Source organism: Hypanus sabinus, unplaced genomic scaffold (genome assembly GCF_030144855.1).
Source record: "Hypanus sabinus isolate sHypSab1 unplaced genomic scaffold, sHypSab1.hap1 H_1, whole genome shotgun sequence".
NCBI classification, from domain to species: Eukaryota; Metazoa; Chordata; class Chondrichthyes; order Myliobatiformes; family Dasyatidae; genus Hypanus; species Hypanus sabinus.
The window spans coordinates 14,366-41,366 of NW_026779040.1; the positions used below are offsets into that span (position 1 = coordinate 14,366).

Consider the following 27,001-nt stretch of genomic DNA (forward strand, 5'->3'; position numbering starts at 1 on the left):
CATCTGACACCGAAAACTCCAGCTTCCATGACAGATAACCATCACACGGATAATCTCCCGCTCTCTAGACCCCGGATCTCCAGTGCATTGCGGTGTCAATGGGAAACCCATCAACTACTGGCGATAAAGCGAAAAGTACAGCAAAGTGACCTACGACCCTGTGTCAAGTATGGCTCTAACATAAATATATTACTTCCTTTTTAAATTTCTGTCACTCGTCCCAAACCCCTCCATCTCCTCCGTGTGCATTGTTGCAAAGCGTTCCCAGCAGCGTCGATATTGCAGGGAGGTTGAATATGTTGCTGGTCCAGAATGCACGGATATGAGCATTATCCCTGGGCTCGACGTCTTCCCAACAACCCCCCCCCACAACCCCCATAGTCCATAGATCATAAATGCTGTCTGACCGGCTAGGTTGTTCCGGTATTTCATCTGTGTTTCTCTGGATTTTAGGCATTAGTATTGTTCCGAGTGTTGACTGGGTTGAGAGAAGTTGAGTCTGTGTGCTGGGCAAATTGTTTCGGTAAGTTTTGTCTGATTGGCCGAAAGCGTGTTTGTCCCTCTCTTTCTCCGTTTCTCTCTCTCTCTCTCTCTCTCTCTCTTTTCTTTTCCTCTTTCTCTCCCTCACTTCTTTTCCTCTCTTTCTCTCGCTCACTTCTTTCGATCTGTTTTTCACTTCCTCAGTCTCTGTTGTAGCAGAGATTTAACACTTAACTTAAAATAAAAGACAGAGACTCGCTGGGCTCAGTTCGCAGTGAGACCCTTTATTGTCGTGATGATCACGGAGAGCCGACCCTCACGGTGGAGGGACTGACCCGATGTATAAACGTGTTGACCTCTTATACGGAAAGATGAAACAGTTTGACTTACAAAAAAGAGTAATAACATTGTATGGCTTGTCTAGTCTGCGGTTTTAGCTGGAACAGGCTGTTCTAAGCTTTAAAGAAGAAGCTCTAGGCTGTGGTTAATTTTTAAGCTGTTTATGTGGCAGTTCGCGTAAGAACATCGCTCTGCAGAAGTAAGGTGTTAACACCTCTGACAAACATGACTCCTACAGAAGTAACTTTTTAACACCTTTGACACTAAGCCGAATGTTACAAAACGGGCTTCTAGTGTTACGTACTCGTGACGTGACAGTGGTACCCTTGTCACGTGACTGGGGTTGAAGCTATACTGGTCTTGAGGTAATGGTCTTGTGATGGTGGAGTGACATCATTCTCCCGCCAGTAGGGATCATGTGACAGGTTATTTTTACTGATTATAAAAGGAAGACCCCACCCTGTGAGGAGGGGCAGTTCGTGGCTGGATTTGCCAAGTTGACTTCATGCCACTGCGTGATTTAATATGATGATGCAATTTAGTTGAAAGATGAAGTTTTATTTAATGCCTAAAGTTTCAAAGGTCATTGCCAGCAGTTTCTTTACAATACTGCTAGTTTGAGAATCAGTGGAGAGTGAAGATCGGAGTTCCGGAGTTAAAGATCGAGGAGAATCGATCTCTATGGTGAAACGGGTTCGACATTTGTTTGATCCTTATTTGGAAGGATTTTGTTGACTATTCTCGTGTTAATCCCTGGGAATACCAGAAAGGATTGAGGATAGTGTGGAAGGAAAGGTCAGTGCCTTTAAGCCGTTCCGTTTCGTAAAATTCTTCGTGGGAAAAGTTCGACATCGGGGACTGAAGATAAACGACGTGAAAGAGAATTTAAATCGTCCTAAAAAGTCTCTCCCTTAAATGAACTGTGAGCATTTCGAACTTTTGGCAATACTCTCTCTCTCTCTCTCTCTCTCTCTCTCGCTGGTCCTCTCTAGCCACGTTCCAGCTGAGGCCCAGAGGGCGGATTCGCTGCCCCCTCTCTTTCTCCGTCCCCTCCCCTCTCTGTCTGTCGCACTCCATTCTGCATCCCTCTCAAAGCCTTCCTATCACACTCTGAACGATTTTCTCAACCTACATCGTCTGCTGTAATTCGATGCCCCCATTCCTTCTCTTTCTCTCTCTCTCTCTCTCGTGGAAATCTTTGCAAAACGAGAGGGAAGGACACTGTCGGCACTGCCGGGCCCTGAAGCGGCAGCGTGAATTCCTGGCCAGAACGCCAAGACATCAGACAGATCGCCAAGTCGGAACCTGCCACAGTAACGCCGCTGGAAGGTCATATCCCGACGTCCAGAAGGTGGCAGATAGCGAGCAGTCTTGTAAATTATCAATTTAATCGTTTATTTTATTCTCCGACCACCACCCGCGTGGCGGTTTTGTTCCCCAAAAGACTTTATAAGCTGTAGTGAAATGAATCAACTCTTACAATGCCGGTCAGGCAGCAGCCTTGGAAATAAAAAAAAACGCATTTGACATTTTGGATCGAGACGCTTCTTCGGGACGCGGAAGGGAAGAGGAAGCCAACTGATGAAAATCTGGTGAGAGATGTGGGGTGGGTGGAGGAAGAGAACGGAGAAGGTGATAGGCGTGGTCTGGTGGATGGGAAAGGTAGGGGTTTATTGAGGGACGTGTAAGAGAGCACAGGGCGAAAATGGCAATCAATTTCGGTACAGGCCATGAGGTGACAGAAGACCGTGTCACCCTTCCCGCCAGCAGTGCCGCGGCAACTTTCAGGGCAGGACCCACTTTCCCCTGCAGAATTTCGATTGACTTTCCGATGGAGATGCGATTGATCACCGACAGTTGCGCGAGACCCTTTACCCTTCCTTTGCCCCAAGGCCGAAAAGAATTCGACTCGGCCGTTATTGTCTGGCATCTTGAGACGGGCTGAGGCCACCTTGTGCCTATAAGCTATGGATTCGCACTCCTTCGACCTTCCCCTCGGCCTCACCCAACTGAACCATGATTCCAATGGCGATGAATCCCAAATCGCGACTCCACTCCCGACACAATCGCATCCGGAGCCCTTTCAATCGGGAGGCAATGGGGTGATCGCGTTCAGTCAATGAACTGAACGATGACTCTTTCAGAGAAATGAGAAATCGAAACAATAACGAACTATCCAATCGGAAGAAGGGAGCTGGCTGGAACGTACGCATTCCCCACTCAGCGTAGACTCGGTTGAAATCTGTTTCAGATATTGACAAGGTACTTTCGACTCAAGGCTCAGTCAACTAATGAGGGCGGCGGTGAATGGGGTGGAGTAGGATTGGGGGGGAAACTTTGAAACCCCTTTCTAGCACTAAATCTCCTCCAGACCCCCCCCCCCCGAACTCTTTCACATCCGACTCCTTTGGCCTCGTTTCCATTGTCGCTACCCGCGCCCGTCACTCCCTTTCGAGGTTCTTGCACAACCGCGCTGTTTCTTCTTCTCCCGCCATCCCACTGTGACACCAGCGTTTCCATATGTGTCTGCGCCACGCTCGGCGTAGTACCAATTCATTTCTAACCCACTTTCCAAAGGATCTACACTTCTTCCGATTTCTGTCCCGGAGATGCATTTGTCACGGCTCCCAACACTCTTCACTCTCTTGCCCATTTCCTTTCCCCATCTCGCTCTCTACACCTTGTTCTCCCATTTCTCATGTTTTTTCAATGCCTACTGTATTCCCCACCTCCGTTCTCCATCTCTCCACTTTTGCCGCCAGCCCAGTCGTCCCGCCGCTCGGTTGCACACCCCCGTGTTTACACTCCTGGATCTTTACCCTCCTTGTTATGTGTTGTCCTTTCCTTCACAGCGCCCTCGTGTTCTTTGTTCTTTATTTCACCCTGGAAATCCCGGCCTCTGAATCTGACCCGCTCCTTTCACCTGGGAGGTTCCCTCGGCCCGCTCTGATGTCAATGTGGCTGCCAGAGTTGATGCAGACTCCGCTGACCTGCCTTAGGACGTTGGTGGCATCTGCTGGATTCAAGCCAAACGTGTCTGCCACCGCCAGAGAGGCTGGGGTCAGAGAGACAGCTTAACACTCCGAGTTGCGCTGTCTTTAGTATTACAATTGCTTAAAGAAACCGCGGCTTACCGACTTAGGAAAATGTATGTTTGGGCTTTTCGACCAGCTCCCTCAAACCTGCAGAGAATATGCCCGATCCGAACATATATATTTATGTTTTATCCATATGTTCACGTAACACACCCACTGACACCCACACACACGGACACACACGCACCCACGTAAAATGGACATAACACACTTCATGTATAGATACATACATACACATATATATGTGTGCGTGTGTTTCTGTGTGTGTGTGTGTGTGTGTGTGTGTGTACTTACTCTTGTGTTCTACCTATCTAATCTAGCTTTCATTTTCGGATTACACGGACAGAAAATGCGCGTTATCAGAAACAAAATTGTAACTGTTGTTGTCATGTCCGTTCTGCTGGCTCCAGCCTGGCAGTCAGAGCCCCGGACAATACATGAGCCCAAAACTACGTGCTACCAGCTTGCTGTTGATTCATTCCAGGAGTGTGGACAAATGCCAAAATAAAATCTTATAAACATGAGAAATTGCCAGCAAACAATTCCCCGCTTGCGGATTCTGAGAGCCGAGTACTCTCAGAAACGCAGCGCAATTGATGTCCTGTTCCTTGAAAGCCGACACAACGTCATGGCTTCCCACCTATCAGTTTTTCTTAATGGACGTAATAAACTGCATTGTTGGATTCGCTTGCTCAAGCCTGGGCGGTTCTAACTTTACTCTAAAGTAGTAATCTTTTCTCTCTTGAATGCTGACTATAGTGGGGTCCTAAGCAGCTCGGTTGGTCATGAGATTATTAGCCGACGGAGCGTGTGTTATGACTTGTATTCAAAATCCCCTCCAAAATAGACCTCAGCTGGAAAATATTTCCAGTTTTCCTGCAATCCGCATCGTCATTGCCTCCGGTTGGCATCGCACCGGTTTTGTCAATTGCGTACAAAAGGCGGAAATCCAAAACACAGCAGGAAATATTTAAAAAAAAACAGGGACCATTGATTTTAAAGCGCAGATCCTAACTGTTGTAACGATTATCTAAAACAGCAGTTATAATGAAACCACACACACACACACCCAGGCAGCATCTATAAGGAGAAGCACTATCGACGTTTCGGGCCGAGATCCTTCGTCAGGACTAACCGCAAGGAAAGATAGTCAGAGATTTGAAAGTAGTGGGGGGAGGGGGAAATGCGAAATGATACGAGAAGACCGGAGGGGATGGGGTGAAGCTAAGAGCTGGAAAGGTGATTGGCGAAAGGGATACAGAGCTGGAGAAGGGAAAGGATCATGGGACGGAAGGCCTCGGGAGAAAGGAAGGGGGGGGGGGGAACACCAGAGGGAGATGGAGAACAGGCAAACAACTAAATATGTCAGGGATGGGGTAGGAAAGGGAGGAGGGACATTAACGGAAGTTAGAGAAGTCAATGTTCATGCCATCAGGTTGGGGGCTACCCAACCGGTATATAAGGGGTTGTTCTTCCAACCTGACTGTGGCTTCATCTTGACAACAGAGGAGGCCGTGGATAGACAAATCAGAATGGGAATGGGACGTGGAATTAAAACCTGTGGCCACTGGGAGATCCTGCAGATTTCCTCGCGTTTGCTCTTTAAGTTGCTCTGAAACGCTGTTTGGGAGGGACGACCATGGCAGAGCGTCGGAGGCTGCATGTTGCTCAATTTTATACCGATAGAAGGTGCGTCTGTTTACCCAGTCACACCCGTAGAACATCATCACCCGATGTTGCTGATCAGAGTTCGACCCAGGTGGAGTTATTTGTTCTCTGACACTCAGAGATCGGAGTCCGCCTGAAGGAACGCCCTGCTACTCTCCAATCTAATCCAGGTGAATCATCAACCCATTGTCATTTCAACTCGTTATCAAAATGCCGCTTACGTACTCTATTACTCTGGACTAACACAGACACCGAATTAAATCGACCCGCAGAATTGACTTTTGAGCCGGCCCTCGAAGGACCTGTTCCGCCCTGTGCCGTTGCGTTTATCCCAGGAAGCTGCAAACGAGGCCAAGGGAACCGCAGAGAGGTGGACAGAAATAAATTGTAAAACTATTGACCTCTCTCTCTCTTCCCCCAACCTCTTCCCCTTCTCTCTCTCTCTCTCTCCTCCTCTTTCTCTCCCTCGCCCCCTCTCCTCCTCCTCCACTCTCCCCTTCTCTCCTCCTCTGTCTCTTCCCCCCTCTCTCCCTCTGTCTCTCTCTCCTACTCTTCTCTCTCCCCTTTCTCTTCCCCTCTCTCCCTCTGTCTCTCCCTCGCCCCCTCTCTCTTCCCCCCTTCTCTCTGTCTGTCTGTCTGTCTGTCTGTCTGTCTCTCTCTCTCTCTCTCTCTCTCTCTCTTTCCATCCATCCCTAGCGATATTGGAGAGAATTGCTGTGAGCATCATGCATGGTTGTCAACCGGGCGCAATATTTCTTTCTGCGTCGCCTCTCTGTACTTGGGTTTGGTCCAGATTGTCAAAGTGTGATACCCCCGGCGCTAAGCAGACGGAGATCATTAACCTGCCCATTTTGTTCGCACCCCAGCCCTGGGCTATTGAGTTCTGTGTCGGCGATTATATGCAATCATTGACCATGTGATAAGCCAAACGAGATAGCCAATAAAGTGCCCATTGAGTGTACGATCGCGTTCGTTTTCATAGCTGCAGCCCAACTACAGGTTGACGGCGGGGGGGGGGGGGGGGGGGTGGGCGTGGGGCGGTGGACAATCGGTAGTAGTTGACGGCTCGTTGCTACCATCTCCTATCGATTCTACCATCTGGCAGGAGGCAGCGAAGGCTTAGGACACTGACAATAGATGGAGCAGAAGTTTTTACTTACGACCGCCCTGCTTCAAGGGCGTGTGTAATCCCAATCACCCCTCCTTTATATCGATTCCACGAACGGCAGACTTCCATTTTGCAACTAGTCATATTGTTTTTGCTTGCAAATTCTCTTGTTTTGCATACGGCTCCCGTCATCTTTTGTTCGTTCTGCTCGCGAGTCGTTTACGTAGACCATATTCGAATGTGCAATGCACTGTGTTATGTTAATCAAAATGGCTTCTTTGGTTTGCTAGAATTGGAACGCTTTTATGTCTGGTAAGTCTTTTCTCTCGCAGTTGTTTAGCTTTGGACTTGCTGATATGGGGATTGTATTCATTAGTTAACGAATGGGGAATGTTATTTTGTCTTGTGGGGCTGGGAGCTTGCGGGGGATTTCCGCGGTTTTTTTCAGGGGAGGCGGGAAGGAGACGCCGAGGAAGGTGGAGGTGCGCTGCACTGCTTGGGCGACCAGCGAGCGGGGTGGTCCCGGGTGCGAGGACGTGGAGGTCGGAGGAGAGTGACAAGGGGTCGGGTGGTTCGGTGGTTGAGCTCCACTAAACTGACTGAACTTTGTTAAGTTGGCGCCTTTTACTTTATTGTATTTTCCTTCATATATACCATATTGCATAGTACTCTTTTAGTTTTAGTAAACTCTTTAAAGTGTATTCCGTAACGGTATCTGGTGTGAGTTTGATACTGTGTGTGTGTGCGTGCGGCATAAACTTGATTCTCACAGCACCTGCGAGTACGGGAGGGTGGGGCTGGTGAGTGGCTGGATCTCCTTTCCCCCAAGAAATATACCAGCCTGTTGGGCAAGTGTTACACGAAAATAAGCTGAATTTGATATTGGCGACTTGAAGTGCCGTGAGTTAAAGCACTTCCCCGCATCTCGGACCTAAACGTTCAGCCTCAGGCGATCCCCTGTGCCAAAGCTGTTGAAGCTGATTGAAACGTGTACATCTTAATTTGCCATCTGAAGATGCAGGCCAAGTTTGAGTCGGACGCTTCGAGCCAGCAATTCAGCAAGACATGACGCCTTTGTGCGACACCTCACTCGCTGCTCTGTGGATAGGTCTCAGTCTGCACTCTGCAATGGGGCTCTGGTACTGCACGGTTCTCCTGTCTGCCATCTCATTAAGCCTGCCATGACACCATGAGCATTGGTGCTCATGCCCTGAAGCACTTGCACGAAAGCGAAGGCAAAATGAATCTTTTAAAGGTAAAAGCTTCCAAAACTTTCGCCATCACTCTCAGTTACGCACAAGCAGACTGGGCCTGTTCGGATAACAGAAAAACTAGCATTTGCAAATTATTACCTTCTGTTCCAGTTCTGTTGGAAACAAAAGTTGGATAGCCTTTCATCAGACCTGTAAGACCATGTGCCAATCGGGCTACCCGCCATTTCCTCATGCCAGATTTAATACCTCTCTCAATCCCGAGATCCGATGTTTCTCCCCTCTCTCTCTTTCTCTCTCTCTCTCTGTCACTTTCTCTCTTTCAATCTCTCTCTCCCAAAAACAAGCGTGGCTGGAACAACATATACACAAGTAGCGAAGAAGATAGACGACGAGCTGATCGTGTAAATGATCAACTAATCGTTTATTTTATTTTCCGTCAACCGTCCACCACACCCCCCCCACCCCCAACCCAACCCTGCCTCTCCAGCGGTTTTATTCCCCAGAAGATTTTTAAGCCGTAGTAATATGAAACAACTCGCACAATGCTGATCAGGCAGCGTCTCTAGAAAGGAACAAACATTTGACATTTCGGGCCGAGAGTCTTCCGGCCGAGACTGGGAAGGAAAGAGGAAACCAACTGAATATGAGCCCGGGGAGAGTTCTGGGTGGGGGAGGGAGCTGGACGACAACCGAGAAGGTTATAGATGTGGTCAGGTGGTTGGAGAAGGTTGAGTGCAGTGGAGGGAGGATTTATAGTGGAAATCGCAACGATGACAATCCATTTCGGTACAAGTCATAAGGTGACAGAGACCTTGTCACCGTTCCTCACAGCAGTGCCGCGGCAACTTTGAGGGCGGGCCCAGACTCTCTTACGGCCATTCAATTAAATTTCAGACTTAAGTGTGATTTGTTTACGGACAATTGCGCGGACCTTTAACCTTCCCTTGCCCCAAGGTTGCAAACAAAATTACTCTCTGCCATCACTCCCTGTTATTGTCTGGCACCTTCAGATGGGTGAATTTAAAAAAAAATTGTTTCTAAAATTTGTGGAATCGCACTCCTCCCTCCTCACGATCCCCGCCCCCCTGACCCAAACGTATCATGATTCGAAGGTTATGATGAATCCCGAAGCTCGACTCCACAGAGTCAGGAAAAAACACGATGATAATGTTCAGCCAGTGTTAAGTCCGGCTGGCTGAAGATGCCGGGGCAAAGGTGGGGAGCGACGGCTGAGACCTGTGCAAACTTTTGGCAAGGAAAAGGGAGAGCGGCCGGACAGTTGCGTAACTTACAAGGCTGAAGTGCAATGGGAAATCCTGAGTGGGGAGTGCGGCTGCGCTCCCGTTCGCCGACGCGCTGCTGCTGCGACGCGGTTTGTCAGTCTCCTCATGACGTATGCGGCATTGGGTTGTCAGCGTCGTGATCGTGCCTATCACACTCCGACTGCACGGGTATCTGCCCATTGCCGCAGATGTGAGGGAGTGCATCGAGGGTAGATGGGGGGAGGACTGGAGAGGCACTATGGAGTAGTTTGGACGTCAGCAACAACAAAAATGTCACTGAACCTTTTCAGCGCATATAAATAAAGAGAGGAATTCTGGACAGTCTCCATATCTGAGCGCAGCCAGTCGACGATATCGTAACCTTGGCCGACTAAAGCGCAGTTTGGAAACTAGTGTAAAATGCATTCCTTCTCCCACTTGGCTCCCTTCCTCTCTCTTCCAGCTAGAAACTCTTTCTCTGCCCCTTGAATCCTTATTGACTCCCTAAATGCTGAATCTCTTTTTGCTTCCCCAAGTTCTCCCTCCTGTCCTAATAGCGACCTCTCTGACCCTGCAAACACTGTTACCTATCTTGCTACAAGTCAACCACACTCCACTAGGCTTCACTCTGTCAAAGAATTGCTTTTTCCGCCCTGATCGGCATCGCCCACTTTCTTAATTATGTCCTCGAATTTCCCTTTCCTCGTCTCTCTTCTGCATTTTCCTGTTCTGCTGTAAATGCCTCGCTGTCCTCTACCTTTGATTTCTACCTCCACAAACCACCTCCGTCCTCCCTACAGGTCAAATACCCCAGTCCTTTCCAACTATAGACCTCACTGCTGTTTGTAGGATTGAACCATTCATGTCAGCAGTGGTGCACCTTGGGAATCCTGCGGGGCGGGAACAACGGAGCTGGCCCACCGAAACGACAGATGCGCCCTCGAGAAGTCATGCCGAGAGTGAGGGCCTCCATTACATAGGAGGCCCAATCGGTACACCCTCGCGATCGGCCGTTCGCATGCGCACTCGCTAGCTTCTCACAATCGATCTCATACATGGACCCTTTCCATCCATTCCCTCCCGATGTCCTACTTTCTGTGTCTCTTTACCCCGCTCTGTGCAATCTGTTAGCTTCAGCCGGCTGTGTTCCAGACGCTGTGTAATCGTTTACAACATTGTTTCATTCTCCGATTTCACACACTTCCTTTCCTCCAAACCACTCACTATTATTCCTCTCATCACTGGAACCACTAGACCTGACTCATCACAGAGGACGAGCGTGGAATTCTTATTCTTATTAACCTCATTCTTATTAACCGCTTCTCTCCCTCATTTCCACTCCCTGCCCCTCGAGCTTTCTCACCACACCCCCCGCTATTTCAGCAAATATAAACCCTTTCACGCAGCACTCTTCTCCCCTTTCTGACACTTACACCCTTCTCTCGCCTGACATCTTTCATATCCGGTTCCATCCACCTCGTTTCCGTTCTCGCTTTCTGTGCCCGTCACTCACTCTTACGATTCTTGCCCGAACCCCGCTGTCTCTTCACGTTTCCCAAAACTTCTCGCTCCCCTGTCAATTTCTTTATCCCATTTTGCTCTGTACATGCTTTGCCTCCTCACATTTCTCATTGCAGACTGTATGTTGCCCTCTCTCCTGCTCTCTTCTGTTAATACCAGCTCAGTCGCACCGCCGCTCGTGCGATTATCTCCACGCATACACCCCTGCCTCTTTATGCGCCTTTCACTCGTTCTCCACTCCTTTGCAGCGACTTCACATTCTCCAGCCCGCACCATCCACTACCCCTCCCATTGCACTGTTGCCCACACAGCCCTCTGCCGTCGCCTGCTCTCCTTTCCCTAAACTGCCCACCACAAAAGTTAGCTCGCCCGCTCGCCAATGTAACAGAATATGTAAAACCTTTTCCGTCACGCCTCCCCAGGTCACTCCTTACTGTCCGAGTCCTGAACCCCCTTCCAGTAGAGCAGCTTCTCCGAGTTCGTTATGTGATGCGAGGTGACGAGACGCCGGTAGGTGCTGGCAGAATACGGTACCTTGTGGTAGAAGAACATGGGCTTTGAGTGGATTGGCACCGGATTTACCTTCAGCTCCGCGAGACGCAGCCCCACGTAGACGTCCTCCAGTTTGAACATCGGTGCGGTCCCGGAGAGGTTCCACACGCCGCAAGCCACGTCGGTGGACATGACGTAGCCGGTGCCGGAACAGAAAGGTGGGTAGGTTGCCCCAGGGTACTCCTCCTTGCTGATGTACCAACGGCTCCATTTCACGCGTATAGGCTTGAAGTTTCTGAAAATGGCCCCGGTGGCGAAGCTGCTGCGGGGGGCGCGGGAGAGGAGCTCCAGCAGGTAGTCGGTATTCACAAACATGTCGGAGTCGGTCTTCATCACGAAGGCGGCAGAGGGACAGTAGCAGCAGAGCCACTCGAGACCCACCAGCACCTTGAGGGTCAGGTTGTAGTACGTGTCATCGAAATCAGCCTGGATGATGTCCCGGTGCATATCACCCTCTCTTTGAATCCAATCCTGCTGATGCCTTCCATGTCCCAGCACGAAATAGGTGACTGCCCGGGCTCCGCCAACCCACCGCTCACTCCCCCAAGTCTGGCGGATGACCGATCGAGCCTCGAACTGACCCGGGGAGCTGGTGACCAGTAGGACCAGGAAGGGGGCGCCTTCGTCGCAGCGGCTGGCGGGTCGCATCAGGAAGGAGGTGCCGTTCAGCCGGGAGCGACAACGGGACGAAACGCCGCTGTGACTCCAATTACTGCTCCAGGCATACAGACAAACGATCAGGAGGACGAGGAAAGCGGCCTTGATGAATCGGTTGCCACGTAACGAGCTGACGGATATCCGTTTACATCCACAGAGAACTGCACGAAAACAGAACGATAAGACAATAAGACTTTTAAACATTATAAGTCTCCTTGACCTCTATCAACTCCTCTCTGTACTTTGTCCCTTTATACCTAAATATTTTTCTTTCGAATTTTTGGCCATTTTGGGGGGAAAAAAAGTCTATTCCTTCAGCCAAGGTGTAAGACCATACACTACATTCCAGTTGTCATGTCTTTGCCCATTCTCCCAATCAGACCATGTCTTTTTGCAGACTGCAATGTTTTTCAGGACAACTGTCCACCTATCTATGCATCATCTGCAAACTTGGCCGGAAAGTAATTAATTCCGTCGTCCATGTCGTTGACACATGACGGGTCAACAGCTGCGAACCCCAATAAGCCCATTTATTGACAACCTTTCTCTTCTGCTGGTCACCGTATTTTCTATCCAACGCTCGCATCTTCCCTACGACGTCATGAGTGCCGTGAATGCTCATCTGGTCAAAGACCTTCAGAAATCCAAGGGAACTTCATCCATTCACTCATATTTTCCTATCCTGCCTGTTGTTTCCTCAAAGATTTCTAACATGTTCTTCAGGACAAATTTTCACCTGAGGAATCAATGCTGACCTTGGCCTATTCTATCATGCACTTCCACGTACCGCAAAGCCACATCCTCAGTAATTGACCGCGGCATCTTCCCAACCACTGAATTTGGGATAACAGACCTATAATTTCCTTTCGCAGTCCCCGTCCATCATTGAAGAATAGGTTTTTTTTTCATTTTTGTTTCCCTCAATCAGCTCGCTCACCTGTGGTCGAGGTTACCGGATCTCCAATTCTGTCTGCATCGTTAGCCATGGTGGCGTTCAACGTTCGTCTGTTTTGCTGCTCTGAAACAAAAGTTATCAACGTGAGTTTTATGCAAGTATCGAAACTGTTAAAAAAAATAAACATCGTTCCGGGATGCGGCTCACACACCGTCCTAACCCCTGGACCCGAGTTCTTGTGGTCGTAACTCGGTTGAATCCCGGAGATTTGTTGGACGCTGGTGACCCACCCTCTATCATCCAGGTCTTTAGAACTATGGAACCACAGAGCATTTACAGCACAGAAACAGGCCTTTTGGCCCTTCTTGGCTGTGCCGAACCATTTTTCTGTCTAGTTCCACTGACCTGCACCTGGGCCATATCCCTCCAAACCCCTCTCATCCATGTACCTGTACAACTTTTTCTTAAAAGTCATAAGTGAGCCCACATTCATCACTTCATCTGGCAGCTCATTCCACACTCCCACCACTCTCTGCGTGAAGAAGCCCCTTCCCCTCAATGTTCCCTTTAAACTTTCCCCCCCTTCACCATTAATCCATGATCTCTGTTTTTTGTTCTCCCCTGGCCTCAGTGGAAAAGAGCCTGATTGCATTCATTCCATCTACACCTAAAATAATTTTATATACCCCTGTCAAATCTCTCCTCATTCTTCCACACTCCAGGAATAAAGTCCTAACCTATTCAACCTTTCTCTGTAACTCAGTTTCTCAAGTTCCAGCAACATCCTTGTAAACCTTCTCTGCACTCTTTCAAACTTATTAATATCCTTCCTGTAATTTGTGTGGCCAAAACTGCACACAATACTCCAAATTCGGTCTCATCAATGTGATAGAACCTCACCATTACATTCCAACTCTTATACTCAATACTTTGATTTATAAAGGCCAATTTACCAAAAGCTCTCTTTACAACTCTATCTACTGGTGAACCACTTTAAGGGAATTATGTATCTGTACTCCCAGATCCCTCTGTTCTACTGCACTCCTCAGTGTCCTACCATTTACCTTGCATGTTCTACCCTGGTTTGACATTCCGAAGTGTAATACCTCACACTTGTCCGCATTAAACTCAATCTGCCATTTTCCTGACCATTCCGCCAACTGGTCCAGATCCCTCTGCAAGCTTTCAAAACCTTCCTTACTGTCCACTACACCTCCAATCTTTGTATCATCAGCAAATTTGCTGATCCAATTTGCCACATAATCGTCCAGATCATTGATATAGATGACAAATAACAATGGACCCAGCACTGATTCCTGTGGCACACCACTATTCACAGGCCTCCACTCAGAGTAGCAATCCTCCACTACCACTCTCTGGCTTTGAGCCAACGTCTAATCCGATTTACTAACTCTCCATGAGCACATAGCGACTGTATCTTCCTAACTAACCTCCTATGTAGGACCCTGTCAAAGGCCTTTCTTCCCGGGTTAGTCTCACTCGGCAGACCAAATTCTAGGAGTGTGTCGATGCAGGTGGAAACAGCAAGCCTCACACTCCCATTACCAGATTAAATGTCAGATTCCATCAGCAAGAGACAGGAAATAGACCACGTCACCTGGGAATGATGATCCCAGAATGAAATTTAAGTCCATAGTGACATAAAGCCAGAAGACTCGGGTAAACTGCACGCCTTTCAGACCATCAGCAGTCACTCGTTCTGATTCTCAGAGAATGGTCGTACACTGGCTAGAAATGCTCCATCATCAGGGTCTCTTTTCCAGGGTGATTCTCGCTCAGAAACCCAAATTCTGGCAGGTGCCACCGGGTCCTAATAAAGTGTTTATACACAGGAAGCAGCGGCACAGTCTCATTAGGAAATAAATCCCTTCAACTGGGAAGCAGCATTCCAGAACGAAAGATAAGACCACACAAACAATAAAAAGTAAAACAAAGGAGAAGATGTAGGCCATTCAGCCCATCCGCTATTCCTTCATTGCTGATCCCGGATTCCAATCAACCCCCATAGACCTGCCTTCTCGCCACATCCTCCGATGCCCCGACCAATCAGATGGTCTATTAGATTCTCCTTTAAACATACCGACGGATTTGGCTTGAACCGCAACCTTTGACACAATCTTCCACAGTCATATCAATTAGCTGAACATTTCCTCCCAACTTCTGTCTAAAAGGTCGCCCCTCAGCCTGAGGCAGCGCCATTTAGTTTTGGATGCCTATCACTGGGGGAAACATCCTCACCACATCCGGTCGCTTTCCGGGAGTTTCCACGTGCATTCTTCTAAATTCCAGTGATAACAGTACCTCACATGCCAGCGAATTCGCTCCCGGAGTCATCCTCCTGACCCTCCTCCGGACACTCCCCAGTGGACGCGCATCCTTTCTGAGGTATGGGACCCAAAGCCGAAGGCAATACAGACAGACTCGACCGACCGGAATCATGACGTTGTCTAACAGAAAGGGTTTGCTCTGGGTTTATCCCAGACTCTGAAGCTGACCCGCCCCTTTGATATGGGAGCTACTCTGCGCCGCACTGCTATCAACGTTGCTGCCAGAGTTCACACAAACTCCACTGACTGGTTTCATGACGTTGGTAGCATCTGCCGCATTCAAGGCAAACCAGTCTGCTACTGCCTACTGCCAATTCGGTCAGGTTTGGAGAGATTAATTAAAACTCGCACTTCCACTGCCTTTAGTATTACAATTGCTTGAAGTATTTCTACTTCAGGAAAAACATATGCAGTTCTGCTTTGTTCATATGTTAACATAACAAAAACACACACACACACACACACACACACACACACACACACACACACACACACAAACACAAACACAAAGGCACACACACACACACAGACACACCCAAGCAGACACACATTGACACACACCTACATAAATACATGCACAAACACACACACACGCACACACACAGGCACGCACAAACACACAGACACACACAAACCGACACATATTGACACACACATACATAAACACACGCACAAACTCACACACACTCACAGGCACACAAACACACAGACACAGAGACACACACAGATAAACAAACACACACACAGACACACACACAAACCGACACACATTCACACACACGCATAAACACAAGCACAAACACACGCACACACAAACACACACTCAGACACACGCACACACAGACACACATTCACACACGCTCACACACAGACACACACACACGCACACACACTCACAAACACTTATAAAACTGATTTTCCTGCTGATGCAATGCGGACATTTACTCTTATGTAGTACCTATCTAATGCATCTCTGTGTTTACCTACTTATTTACATAACATGGTGCGGCTGAGGCAAGTGTGTTGGAGAGGAGTGGGGTCAACTTTTCCGATGCTGCTGGTTCCCGCCCATTCATTATCTGGTTACGCGGACAGAAAAGGCACACGCCATCAGAAAAGAGGAATTACTGCCGTTGTCATGTCCGTTCTGCTTTCTCCAGCCTTGCAGTTCAGAGCCCCGTACAAAATATTAACTGAAAACTAGGAGCTTCCGGGTTGTTGATTCATTTCAAGCGTGGGTAAATGCGAAATTTTTTCTTAAAGTCTTTTAAAAGTTACTAGCAGACAATTTCCCGGTTATACCGCAGCTTTCAGTGAGATTAACGTGCGTTCTTCCAAATTCAGGAGAGTGCAGACACAAAGCTGCCAAGCGCTCGGTATCTGTTAACTCTTTCATTCCCGGAATTATCCGCGTGATCCTCCTCCGGATTCTTTCGGGGGAAAAAAAAGCGAATCCATTCTGTGATATGGGGCCCAAAACTGATGAATATACTACACTTACGTCCTGACTAGTGTCTCATAACTCCTTAGAACGATCTCTTTACTTTTATATTGTATTTCCCTTGAAATAAATCTTAGTATTGAATTTGCTTTCTTTACCACAGACTCAAACCCGTGAATTAAACTCTCGGGAGCTTTGCTCGAGGGCTCCAAGTTCCGCTTGAACGCCTGATGTAAATTGTCTTAAGTCCCGCTGCAATCGCATTGCTTCCGCAGCGCTACCTACTACTCCATGTTTCTTCATATCAGCCGCAGATTTCACCACACTGCCATCCCGTCGACATCATTGACAAACAATGTGCGAAGAATCCGTCCCAATACTGATCCCTGAGGAACATCCCCTGTCTCTGAAATCCAGGATAAATCTACCTTCGCTGCCATTCGCTTCCAGCCCCTCCCCCCCCACCTCCCCGTCCCTTATCTGTCATCCATTACCGAGGATATGTCCGTTTAATGGTTCCAAAACCACCTCCGCGTTCCATCTCCCACTTCAATGACTTAGTCCGTGACGGAGATACCCGAATAGACACTGAAGATCCCACCCCAGATTAAAGGTGGACTGCCTCAGGTCTAATATCAGCTACACTCAGAACGCCAAGAACCCCACGGCGACAGGCCAGATACCGGGCAGAACGGAGTGCGAGAAAGGAGAGGAAATATAGACGGGAGTACAAGAGCTTTCTGTAAACTCACCTCACTGCCGCACGTCGTTTCTGCATTGCATTTCCGCATCGAGCTCGCCAGTCTTGCCTTATCAGTACCGTCTAACAGAGAGGCACTGCCCTTTATTTCGATTCGCAGGCTCTGAATTTGGCCCGACCGTTTGATCTGGCAGTTTCCCCGTTGCGCTCTGACGTAAGCTTTTGTTGCTGCGAAACTCCACTGACCGGTTTGATGACATTGAAGGCATCTGCTGGTTTCAAGCTAGGCGCGTCTGCATCTTCAAAACATGTCTATTTATGCTTTATCCATATGTTACCCGCCCCCCCCCCCAGACACACACACACACACACACACAGAGACACTCACACACACAGACACTCACACACACACACACATACACTCACTGACACACACACACACACACGCACAGACACTCACACACACATACACTCACTGACACACACATACACACACTCTCTCACACACATACACTCTCTCTCTCTCTCTCACACACACACACATACACAGACACTCACACACACACATACACTCACTGACACACACATACACACACACTCTCTCACACACATACATACACTCTCTCTCACACACATACACTCTCTCTCTCTCTCACACACACACACATACACACACACTCTCTCACACACATACACTCCCTCCCTCTCTCTCTCTCTCTCTCTCTCTCACACACACACACATACACTCACTGACACACACATACACACACACTCTCTCACACACATACACACACACTCTCTCTCACACATACACACACACCTGATTTTCCTGCCGACGTGATGCCGCTATCCACTCTTCTGTAATATCTGTCTCATTCTTCTTTCACAAACTGTGGCGTGGAAAAGTTTGAGCACACCTGGTTAAAATTTCTGTTACTGTGAATAGTTAAAAGGTGACCTGATTTTCCGAAAGCCTTAAAGTTGAAGATAACATAGTCCGGAGAGCCAGTCGGGTTGGTCGGTACCACCTGAGAGGAATAATGCTCATAGTGATTTTTGGCAAGGTATACAGCTAGAAAATAGGTGATAGCATTGCACCAGTGGTAGCTTTGTTACTTCAAATAAGTGATCACTTTTTGTATATATTTCATATTACATGTTACCCCACCCTCCCCCAAGGCAAAAACCAAGATGAAATCCTAGGAATGCAGAAGACAATGGTGTGTTAATCTATGTTAATGAGAGGTAGCTAAGAGATGTAGTCAGCTTTGAAACTTGCTATTTGCTATGCATGTACCCGATTTAGCAAGAGAATGAAATATTAAGAATGTAGAAGTCAATGTTGTGATAATGGAAGGTAGCTGAAGAGATGTAGATTAGAACTGTATGTGTGGTACGTGTGAAACGAGACCAGGATTTTGCTATAAAAAATGCCGTGTCCGAGGATCGGTGGGCAATCAGCGACTAGCTCACTGACTGTCTCAGCATTGATTTGCAAATTAAAGATTAACCCTTCTTGAAGAATCTTCTGCGTCTCCTGGTCATTTGTGAGGCACAAAAAACCACGACAGTCGGTACCACCTGAAAGGAAAAATGGTCATAGTGATTTTTGGCAAGGTGTAGAGTTAGAAAATAGGTGATAGCATTGCACCCGTGGTAGATTTATTACTTCAAATAAGTAATCACTTTCTGTATATATATATTAAATGTTAGCCCCCACCCCCACCAAAGGCGAACAAAACTCATTTGGAGAGGTTTCTGGAGTTTTATTTATGTTGTAGCGGTGTGCTACACGCAGCGCTAAAATTACGACACGGAGTCGGTAACTGCAGTCGAAGGAAAAAACTTTATTCGAAATCCTCAGCCTCACTTTTAAGCCTCCCTCAACCTGCCCCCCATGGCGCAGAGGCTCCAAAACTCTGTGCTCGCAAACCCCCGTAGGCTATCTAATTGAGAGTCGGTTCGGATGTGCCAGGACCGCCACATAACCCCCCCCCCCCCCAGAACCGGCGATACACCCCCCAATGTCCACAGTCTGGGCCAGAACCCGCTTGGGAGGTCGGCCTCTGCGCCGAGGTGCTGGAAACTCGGCAGGTTGCGCCAGGTCCACATGGGCCGGTTTGAGGCGGTCCACCGTGAAAACCTCCTCTTTCCCCCCCAACGTCCAGCACGAACGTGGACCCGTTGTTCCGGAGCACCATAAACGGCCCCTCGTATGGCCGCTGCAGCGGTGGCCGATACCCGCCCCTTCGTACAAACACAAACTTACAGTTCTGTAGGTCTTTGGGTACGCAGGTCGGGTGCCGCCCATGCTGTGAAGTGGGTATGGGGGCCAGGTTACCGAGCTTCTCGCGTAGTCTGCCCAGGACTGCTGCGGGATCTTCCTCTTGCCCCCTTGGGGCTGGTAGGAACTCCCCGGGGACGACCAGGGGCGCGCCGTATACCAACTCGGCCGACGAGGCGTGCAGGTCGTCCTTGGGCGCTGTGCGGATGCCGAGTAGGACCCAGGGAAGCTCGTCCGCCCAGTTGGCTCCTCGCAGGCGGGCCATGAGGGCCGACTTCAGGTGACGGTGGAAACGCTCCACTAGCCCGTTCGACTATGGGTGGTAGGCAGTGGTGTGCAGCTGAGTCCCCAAAAGGCTGGCCATAGCTGACCACAGGCTGGAGGTGAACTGGGCGCCTCTGTCGGAGGTAATGTGGGCTGGTACACCAAAGCGAGATACCCAGGTGGCGATCAGGGCTCGGGCGCAAGATTCGGAGGTGGTGTCGGTGAGCGGGACCGCCTCTGGCCATCTTGTGAACCGGTCCACGATAGTCAGGAGGTGCCACGCTCCGCGCGACACTGGCAGGGGGCCCACGATATCCACATGAATGTGGTCGAAACGCCGGTGGGCGGGATGGAATTGCTGCGGTGGGGCTTTGGTGTGCCGCTGCACCTTGGCCGTCTGGCAGTGCATGCACGTTTTGGCCCATTCACTGACCTGTTTGCGGAGTCCGTGCCAAACGAACCTGCTGGAAACCATCCGGACAGTTGTCCGGATGGAGGGATGCGCCAAGTTATGAATGGAGTCGAAAACGCGGCGCCGCAAGGCTGTCGGGATGACGGGGCGGGGCTGGCCGGTGGCGACGTCACAGAGTAGGGTCCTCTCACCCGGGCCTACGGGGAGGTCCTGGAGCTGCAAACCGGAGACTGCGGTTCTGTAACTCGGAATCTCCTCATCTGCCTGCTGCGCCTCTGCCAGTGCCTCAAAGTCTACCCCTTGGGAAAGGGCATGAACGGTAGGGCGAGAGAGCGCATCCGCCACGACGTTGTCCTTACCCGAGACGTGCCGGACATCCGTCGTGTATTCAGAGATGTAGGACAGGTGGCGTTGCTGGCGGGACGACCAGGGGTCGGACGCTTTCGTAAACGCAGAGGTAAGCGGTTTGTGGTCCGTGAAGGCGGTGAAGGGCCGACCTTCTAGGAAGTACCTGAAATGCCGGATTGCCAGGTAGAGCGCCAACAGTTCCCGGTCGAAAGAATTGTATTTGAGCTCGGGTGGTCGCAGGTGTTTGCTGAAAAACGCCAGGGGTTGCCAGCGACCTGCGATGAGTTGCTCCAGCACCCCACCGACTGCCGTGTTTGATGCGTCCACTGTGAGGGCAGTAGGGGCGTCCATTCTGGGATGTACTAGCATTGCGGCGTCCGCCAAAGCTTCCTTCGTTTGAACGAAAGCGGCGGCGGACTCCTCGTCCCAGGTAATGTCCTTGCTCGGACCCGACATCAGGGCGAACAGGGGGCGCATGATCCGGGCAGCTGAAGGGAGGAAGCGGCGGTAGAAATTGACCATACCTACGAATTCCTGAAGGGTCGGGGAAAGAGGCTACCTTAGCGGGCAGAGGGGTGGCCCCGTCTTTAGTAATACTGTGGCCCAGGAAGTCAATGGTATCGAGTCCGAACTGGCATTTGGCGGGGTTCATTGTAAGACCGTACTCACTCAGTCGGGCGCAGAGTTGACGGAGGTGGGACAGATGCTCCTGACGACTGCTGCTGGCTATGAGGATGTCATCCAGATAGATGAACGCGAAGTCCAGGTCCCGTCCCACCGCGTCCATTAACCGCTGGAACGTCTGTGCGGCATTCTTCAGGCCGAACGGCATGCGGAGGAACTCGAAAAGGCCAAACGGAGTGATGAGAGCCGTTTTGGGGACGTCGTCAGGATGCATCGGGATTTGATGGTACCCTCGGACGAGGTCTACCTTGGAGAAGATCCGTGCGCCGTGCAGGTTTGCTGCAAAGTCCTGAATGTGCGGCACAGGGTAGCGGTCCGGTGTGGTAGCCTCGTTCAGCCTGCGGTAGTCGCCACACGGTCTCCAGCCCCCCGTCGCTTTGGGCACCATGTGCAGGGGGGAGGCCCATGGGCTGTCGGACCGCCGGATGATCCCCAATTCCTCCATCCTCTGGAACTCCTCCTTCGCCAGTCGTAGCTTGTCCGGGGGAAGCCGCCGAGCGCGGTCGTGGAGGGGTGCTCCCTGGGTCGGGATGTGGTGCTGTACGCCATGTTGGGGCATGGCCGCTGTGAACTGCGGTGCCAGAACCGATGGGAACTCCGCCAGGACCCTGGTGAAGTCGTTGTCGGACAGCGTGATGGAGCCGAGGTGAGGGGCTGGCAACTGGGCTTCACCCAGGGAGAACGTCTGAAAGGTCTCGGCGTGTACCAGTCTCTTCCTGGGCAGGTCGACCAGTAGGCTGTGAGCCCGCAAAAAATCCGCACCCAGAAGCGGTTGGGCTACGGCGGCCAGTGTGAAGTCCCACGTGAACTGGCTGGAGCCGAACTGTAGCTGCACCTGACGGGTGCCATAGGTCCTTACTGTGCTGCCATTCACGGCCCTCAGGGGGGGACCCGGTGCCCTGCTGCTGGTGTCTTAACTCGTCGGAGGTAAAACGCTGATCTCAGCCCCAGTATCGACCAAAAACCGGCGTCCCGACCTTCTATCCCACACTTACAGGCTATCCCGATGGCCAGCCGCCGTAGCCATCAGCGGCGGCTGGCCCTGGCGTTTCCCGGGAACTTGCAGGGCGGGCGACAACGGCGGGCTTCTGCGCCCCACCGCTGGTGGTAGAAGCACCAGTGTTCACTGGGCCGGGGGTTGGCGGGCTTTGTGGCCGGGCCTGGACTGGTTTGCTGCCGGGAGCGTGGCTGGGAGATCTGTGCGATGGACGTCCCGCTCACCTTTTTGGCGTTCCACAGCAAGTCCGCCCGGGCTGCCACCTTCCGGGGGGTCACTGAAATCCGCGTCGGACAGCAGCAGGTGTATGTCCTCGGGCAGCTGCTCCAGGAATGCCTGCTCAAACATGAGGGAGGGCTTGTGTCCTCCGACCAGAGACAACATCTCATTCATTAAAGCCGATGGAGCTCTGTCTCCCAAGCCATCCAGGTGCAGTAAACGGGCAGCCCGCTCGCGCCGTGAGAGTCCGAAAGTCCCGAGGAGCAGGGCTTTGAATTCCGTGTACTTGCCGTCTGCCGGGGGCGACTGTACGAACTCCGCGACCTGGGCCGCTGTGTCCTGGTCGAGGGAGCCCACCACGTAGTAGTAGCGGGTGTCTTCTGAGGTGATCTGGCGAACGTGGAATTGGGCTTCGGCTTGCTGGAACCATAGGTTCGGGCGCTGTGTCCAGAAACCCGGCAGTTTCAACAAAACCGCATGAACAGAGGCGGCGTCGGTCATTTCTGGTCCAAAAATCGTTTAGACCGTCGGGGTCACCAATTGTAGCGGTGTGCTACACGCAGCGCTAAAATTACGACACGGAGTCGGTAACTGCAGTCGAAGGAAAAAACTTTATTCGAACTCTTCAGCCTCACTTTTAAGTCTCCCTCAACCTGCCCCCTCTTGGCGCAGAGGCTCCAAAGCTCTGTGCTCGCAAACCCCCGTAGGCTATCTAATTGTGAGTCGGTTCGGATGTGCCAGGAAATGGGTCGCCACAATGTCATGATATTTTCCATATCAAATCAAAACAATCTTAAGCTTTTCAGATTCAGTTTAATGTCATTTAGAAATGAGACAACGTTCCTCCAGAATGATATCATAGCATATAGAATTACAGTACAATAATTACAGGCCCCATTTGGTTGTAAATCCCGTGAAGTTTCCTCCATTGTCCAACAGAAACCTTAAGAACGTCGATGAACGCATTTGTGAATGAAGAGGCTCTCCACAAATGTCTGATCACCACGCAATCTGCCGAGCGTTTGGCTCCATGATGCTGGGCGCAAAGAAATACAACGGAGTAGCAGTTAAGGTTAGGGAAGGTTTTAGGTAACTAAAAGTACATCAACTCTCAACAAATTCAATGAAAAATGGACGCGGAGTCAGGAGGTGTAGTGTAGATGCATGCTGAAGGAGCTGCTGGGCCCCACTGTAGTTCCTAGTAATCACATGTGGTAAAAAGTTTCTTATTGCTAATATTTATGGTTATAACCTTAGAAATTATAATGATAGATTACTGGAGATTTTGGAAAAAAAAACTGTAACGTTCTCAAAGGTGACTATAACTACATTACACTAAGGTGCAGTATACAGGGAGAGTTTACCTGCTCCATTGACTACTTTAAATACACTTCCATGCAAACTATCCGCGACTCTTTAACTAACGAAAGCATAAACATTATCTACCGTCGTTACTTCTAACAGGATCGGCATTAACATCTTAGTTCAATATATCGATTATCTATTAACTTACAGCGTTGCTCTCACTGTGATTTCTCATGCCTGCAAACTGCTTCTGCTCAGGTGAGCCTCGTGGAAAGCCCCCACCCTCGCGCTAATTTCAAACCGGTGTTTTCCCACAAGACGCGGCGAAACCGGATGTGACGTCATCGCATGCCGATATATTTTACATGCAATGAATACACTTTAAACACTTCTAATTCTAACTAGAAAATACTATTGAATGAATTACTAAGCGAAAATATTATAAACTAAATAACTGTCGTAATGACAGCACAAGCTTTATTTGTCTTTCTCAGCAATGTGTGATGAAGTCTGATCTATGATCGTGTCGAAATTGGTTGCCGTGGCCTTCCAAACCTTGAGTTCCCTCTGCAGAGTTTGATATTCCAAGACAACCTCCCTTAATCATGCAGTTTCAGGAACCATTAACAATTTTCCTTTGTCATCTGGGAAAATATCTGCTGAATTGCCCAGCTCAGATTCCAGTTTTCTATGAATGTGCTTCCTTGTAGAATCCTGCAGGAGAGTAACTCCACCAGATAGCATGAAAGATTCAAGTTTTCGTGACCAAAGAAGTGATTCATCTTGATATAGTTCTGATAAGCTTAAAAATACCTTTCTGGGCTTCCCTTTCAATCCTTTTACACATTTCCTCTCCATCTGTTTCATCATCATTCTTTTTGGACTCAGGTTCCTTTTTCTTGATTCTGGTATAATCTTCACAGCATGAAACCGGGTAGCAGGCCTCTGCAGCAACTATGCCTCTGCTTGTTACCGCTACAGTCTTCTCATCTTCCTTTTGGGCTGCACATTCCCGGAGTGTTTGGTCAGTTCTGAGTTGCACAGCTTGTGTAAGCTTTTCATGTGACTTGCAGCCCTTCTGAGATTTCACCTTAATATAAAAAAAAATGCAGATCTCATCACACCCCCCACTCCTTGCTTCTGATGAAGATCTCCTACATGGCCCTTTTGATGCACAGGCATTCTCACCAGCTTCATCAGTGATATTTCCCTGGGCTTTCCTTTTCGGAGTCTCCAAGTCTCTCTTTATGGTGAAGAGGCTTCGGCATTTTAGATGATAGCGGATTCTTGTAACTCCAATTTCTTTAGCAACGTGCGAAATAGGGGCATGGTTTCTGACTTTGTCTGCTTCGGGTGATGTTTTCCAGGATTCATAGTCAAGTCAAGTCAAGTCAACTTTTATTGTCGTTTCGACCTTAACTGCTGGTACAGTGCATAGCAAAAAATGAGACAACGTTTTTCAGGACCATGGTTTACATGACACAGTAAAAAAAAACACTAGAGTGAACTACGTAATAAAATAAAACAACACAGAGAAAGCTACACTAGACAACAGACCTACACTGGACTGCATAAAGTGCACAAAAACAGTGCAGGCATTACAATAAATAATGAACAGGACAGTAGGGCAAGTTGTCAGTCCAGGCTTCGGTCAGCCTTGAGGACCTACTAAATGCTCATCATCTTCTGATGTCTTCAAGTGTATGATACACTGCTTCTTAATAAATTATTTGTGCTTGTGGCTCTCCGTTCTGAAGCAAAGTGATTCAGCGGCTCCAGATCTAAACCTACCCTTCTCTTCTCTGCCCTCTGTCGTGCAGGACAATCGCACCAGCACAGTACCTGAAACAGAAAACAAAGAACTCATTAACCTTGCTGGGAGGAAAATAAACACCTGGTACACAAGACATAAATGTGAAAGAGAACAAGAAAACAGAAGTACACTCATGTAAAGTATAGTCACTGTATTGTCAGTGCCAGTAATAGATGTCATTTGTAGAGATGCTATTTTTAATTTCATTTTAAAAATCTTTTTACTGATAAATAATCGTCCACAACTATAGAGTAATACAGAACTTCAAAAAATTGAAATGTGTACAATTAATAAAGCTGACAAAAACCTAATCATAATATATAAAAATGGAAAAAAATATTGTGTGGAAAAAAAGAAGAAAAAAAACCCCATCTAACTAAGAAAAAGAACCCATTAACTACAAAAAAAACCCAAAACAAACATTAGGAATCAACCACCGGAAACGATACGTTTAACCATCATCTATATATATAAAAAAGTAATCAACCGCCAAATTCACATTTTAAAAAATATATAATTAAAACTGGAAGGGAGCCATATAGAATAATTCAAATTAAATGTTAATAATTGGCAAAAGAATCCCATCTGCTCTCAAAATCAAATCGAGTTCAAGAGTTCTACTATATTTTTTTCCAAACTGAGACATAACATTACTTGAGAAAACCATTCAATTAATGTAGGGGAAGAAATATCATTCCATTTTAATAAAATAGCCCTTCTTGCTAGTTTTAACAGCTTTTCTGAAAACCATATAGGCTGAGCTATGTTCCAACAAATTTTAAAAGACAAAGCATCAATAATAAGAGAGGACCATCAGATTGAAGTAGAATGCTTTATTCTGTGCTATGTATAGCATTGAGAAGTGTGTTTTGGCATCGGGTTATAAATCCAGTGATAACACATAGAAAGCGACCACCTCTGCAATGCTAGCACAGATTTTCTACCTTGCCAATATATCACTCTAAGAATTATTCCCCCAAGATGGTACTGGTGGCCCAAATTTGGGGTCCTGGCTCAAAGAATAACACATTGCTTTAATATCTTAAGCAAGATAACTTTTTTATTTCTATCTTTTACAGTTGCAAAATAACAAAAATGGAAAAGGGCCCAAAGCCTAGTTTGGACTCACACTGCATGGTTAGTACTTAGTAAGACCCTCTTTGGCAAGTGTCACAGCTTGGAAACGGTTTCTGTAGCCAGCTAAGGGCTTTCAATTCTTGTTTAGGGGATTTTCGCCTTTTCTTCCTCGCAAAGGGCTTCTAGTTCTGTGAGATTCTTGGGCCGTCTTGCATGCACTGTTCTTTTGACGTCTATCCACAGGTTTTCGATGATGTTTAGGTCGGGGGACAGTGAGAGCCGTGGCAAAATCTTCTGCTTGCGCCTGTTGAGGTAGAC

General features: G+C 48.7%; 1 protein-coding gene across 1 annotated transcript; it reads right to left on the reverse strand.

Annotated features, from left to right (window-relative positions):
• Window positions 1–2,777: 2,777 nt before the first annotated feature.
• LOC132386043 (beta-1,3-galactosyltransferase 5-like) lies at window positions 2,778–26,742 on the reverse strand. The gene is made up of 7 exons (XM_059958333.1): window positions 26,736–26,742; window positions 25,585–25,635; window positions 24,607–24,795; window positions 12,834–12,914; window positions 11,122–12,057; window positions 3,743–3,874; window positions 2,778–2,956 (listed from the first exon to the last, which is right to left on the reverse strand). The coding sequence occupies exons 1-7, from the start codon at window positions 26,740–26,742 to the stop codon at window positions 2,778–2,780; spliced, it is 1,575 nt and encodes a 524-aa protein (XP_059814316.1).
• Between the last annotated feature and the right edge of the window lie 259 nt (window positions 26,743–27,001).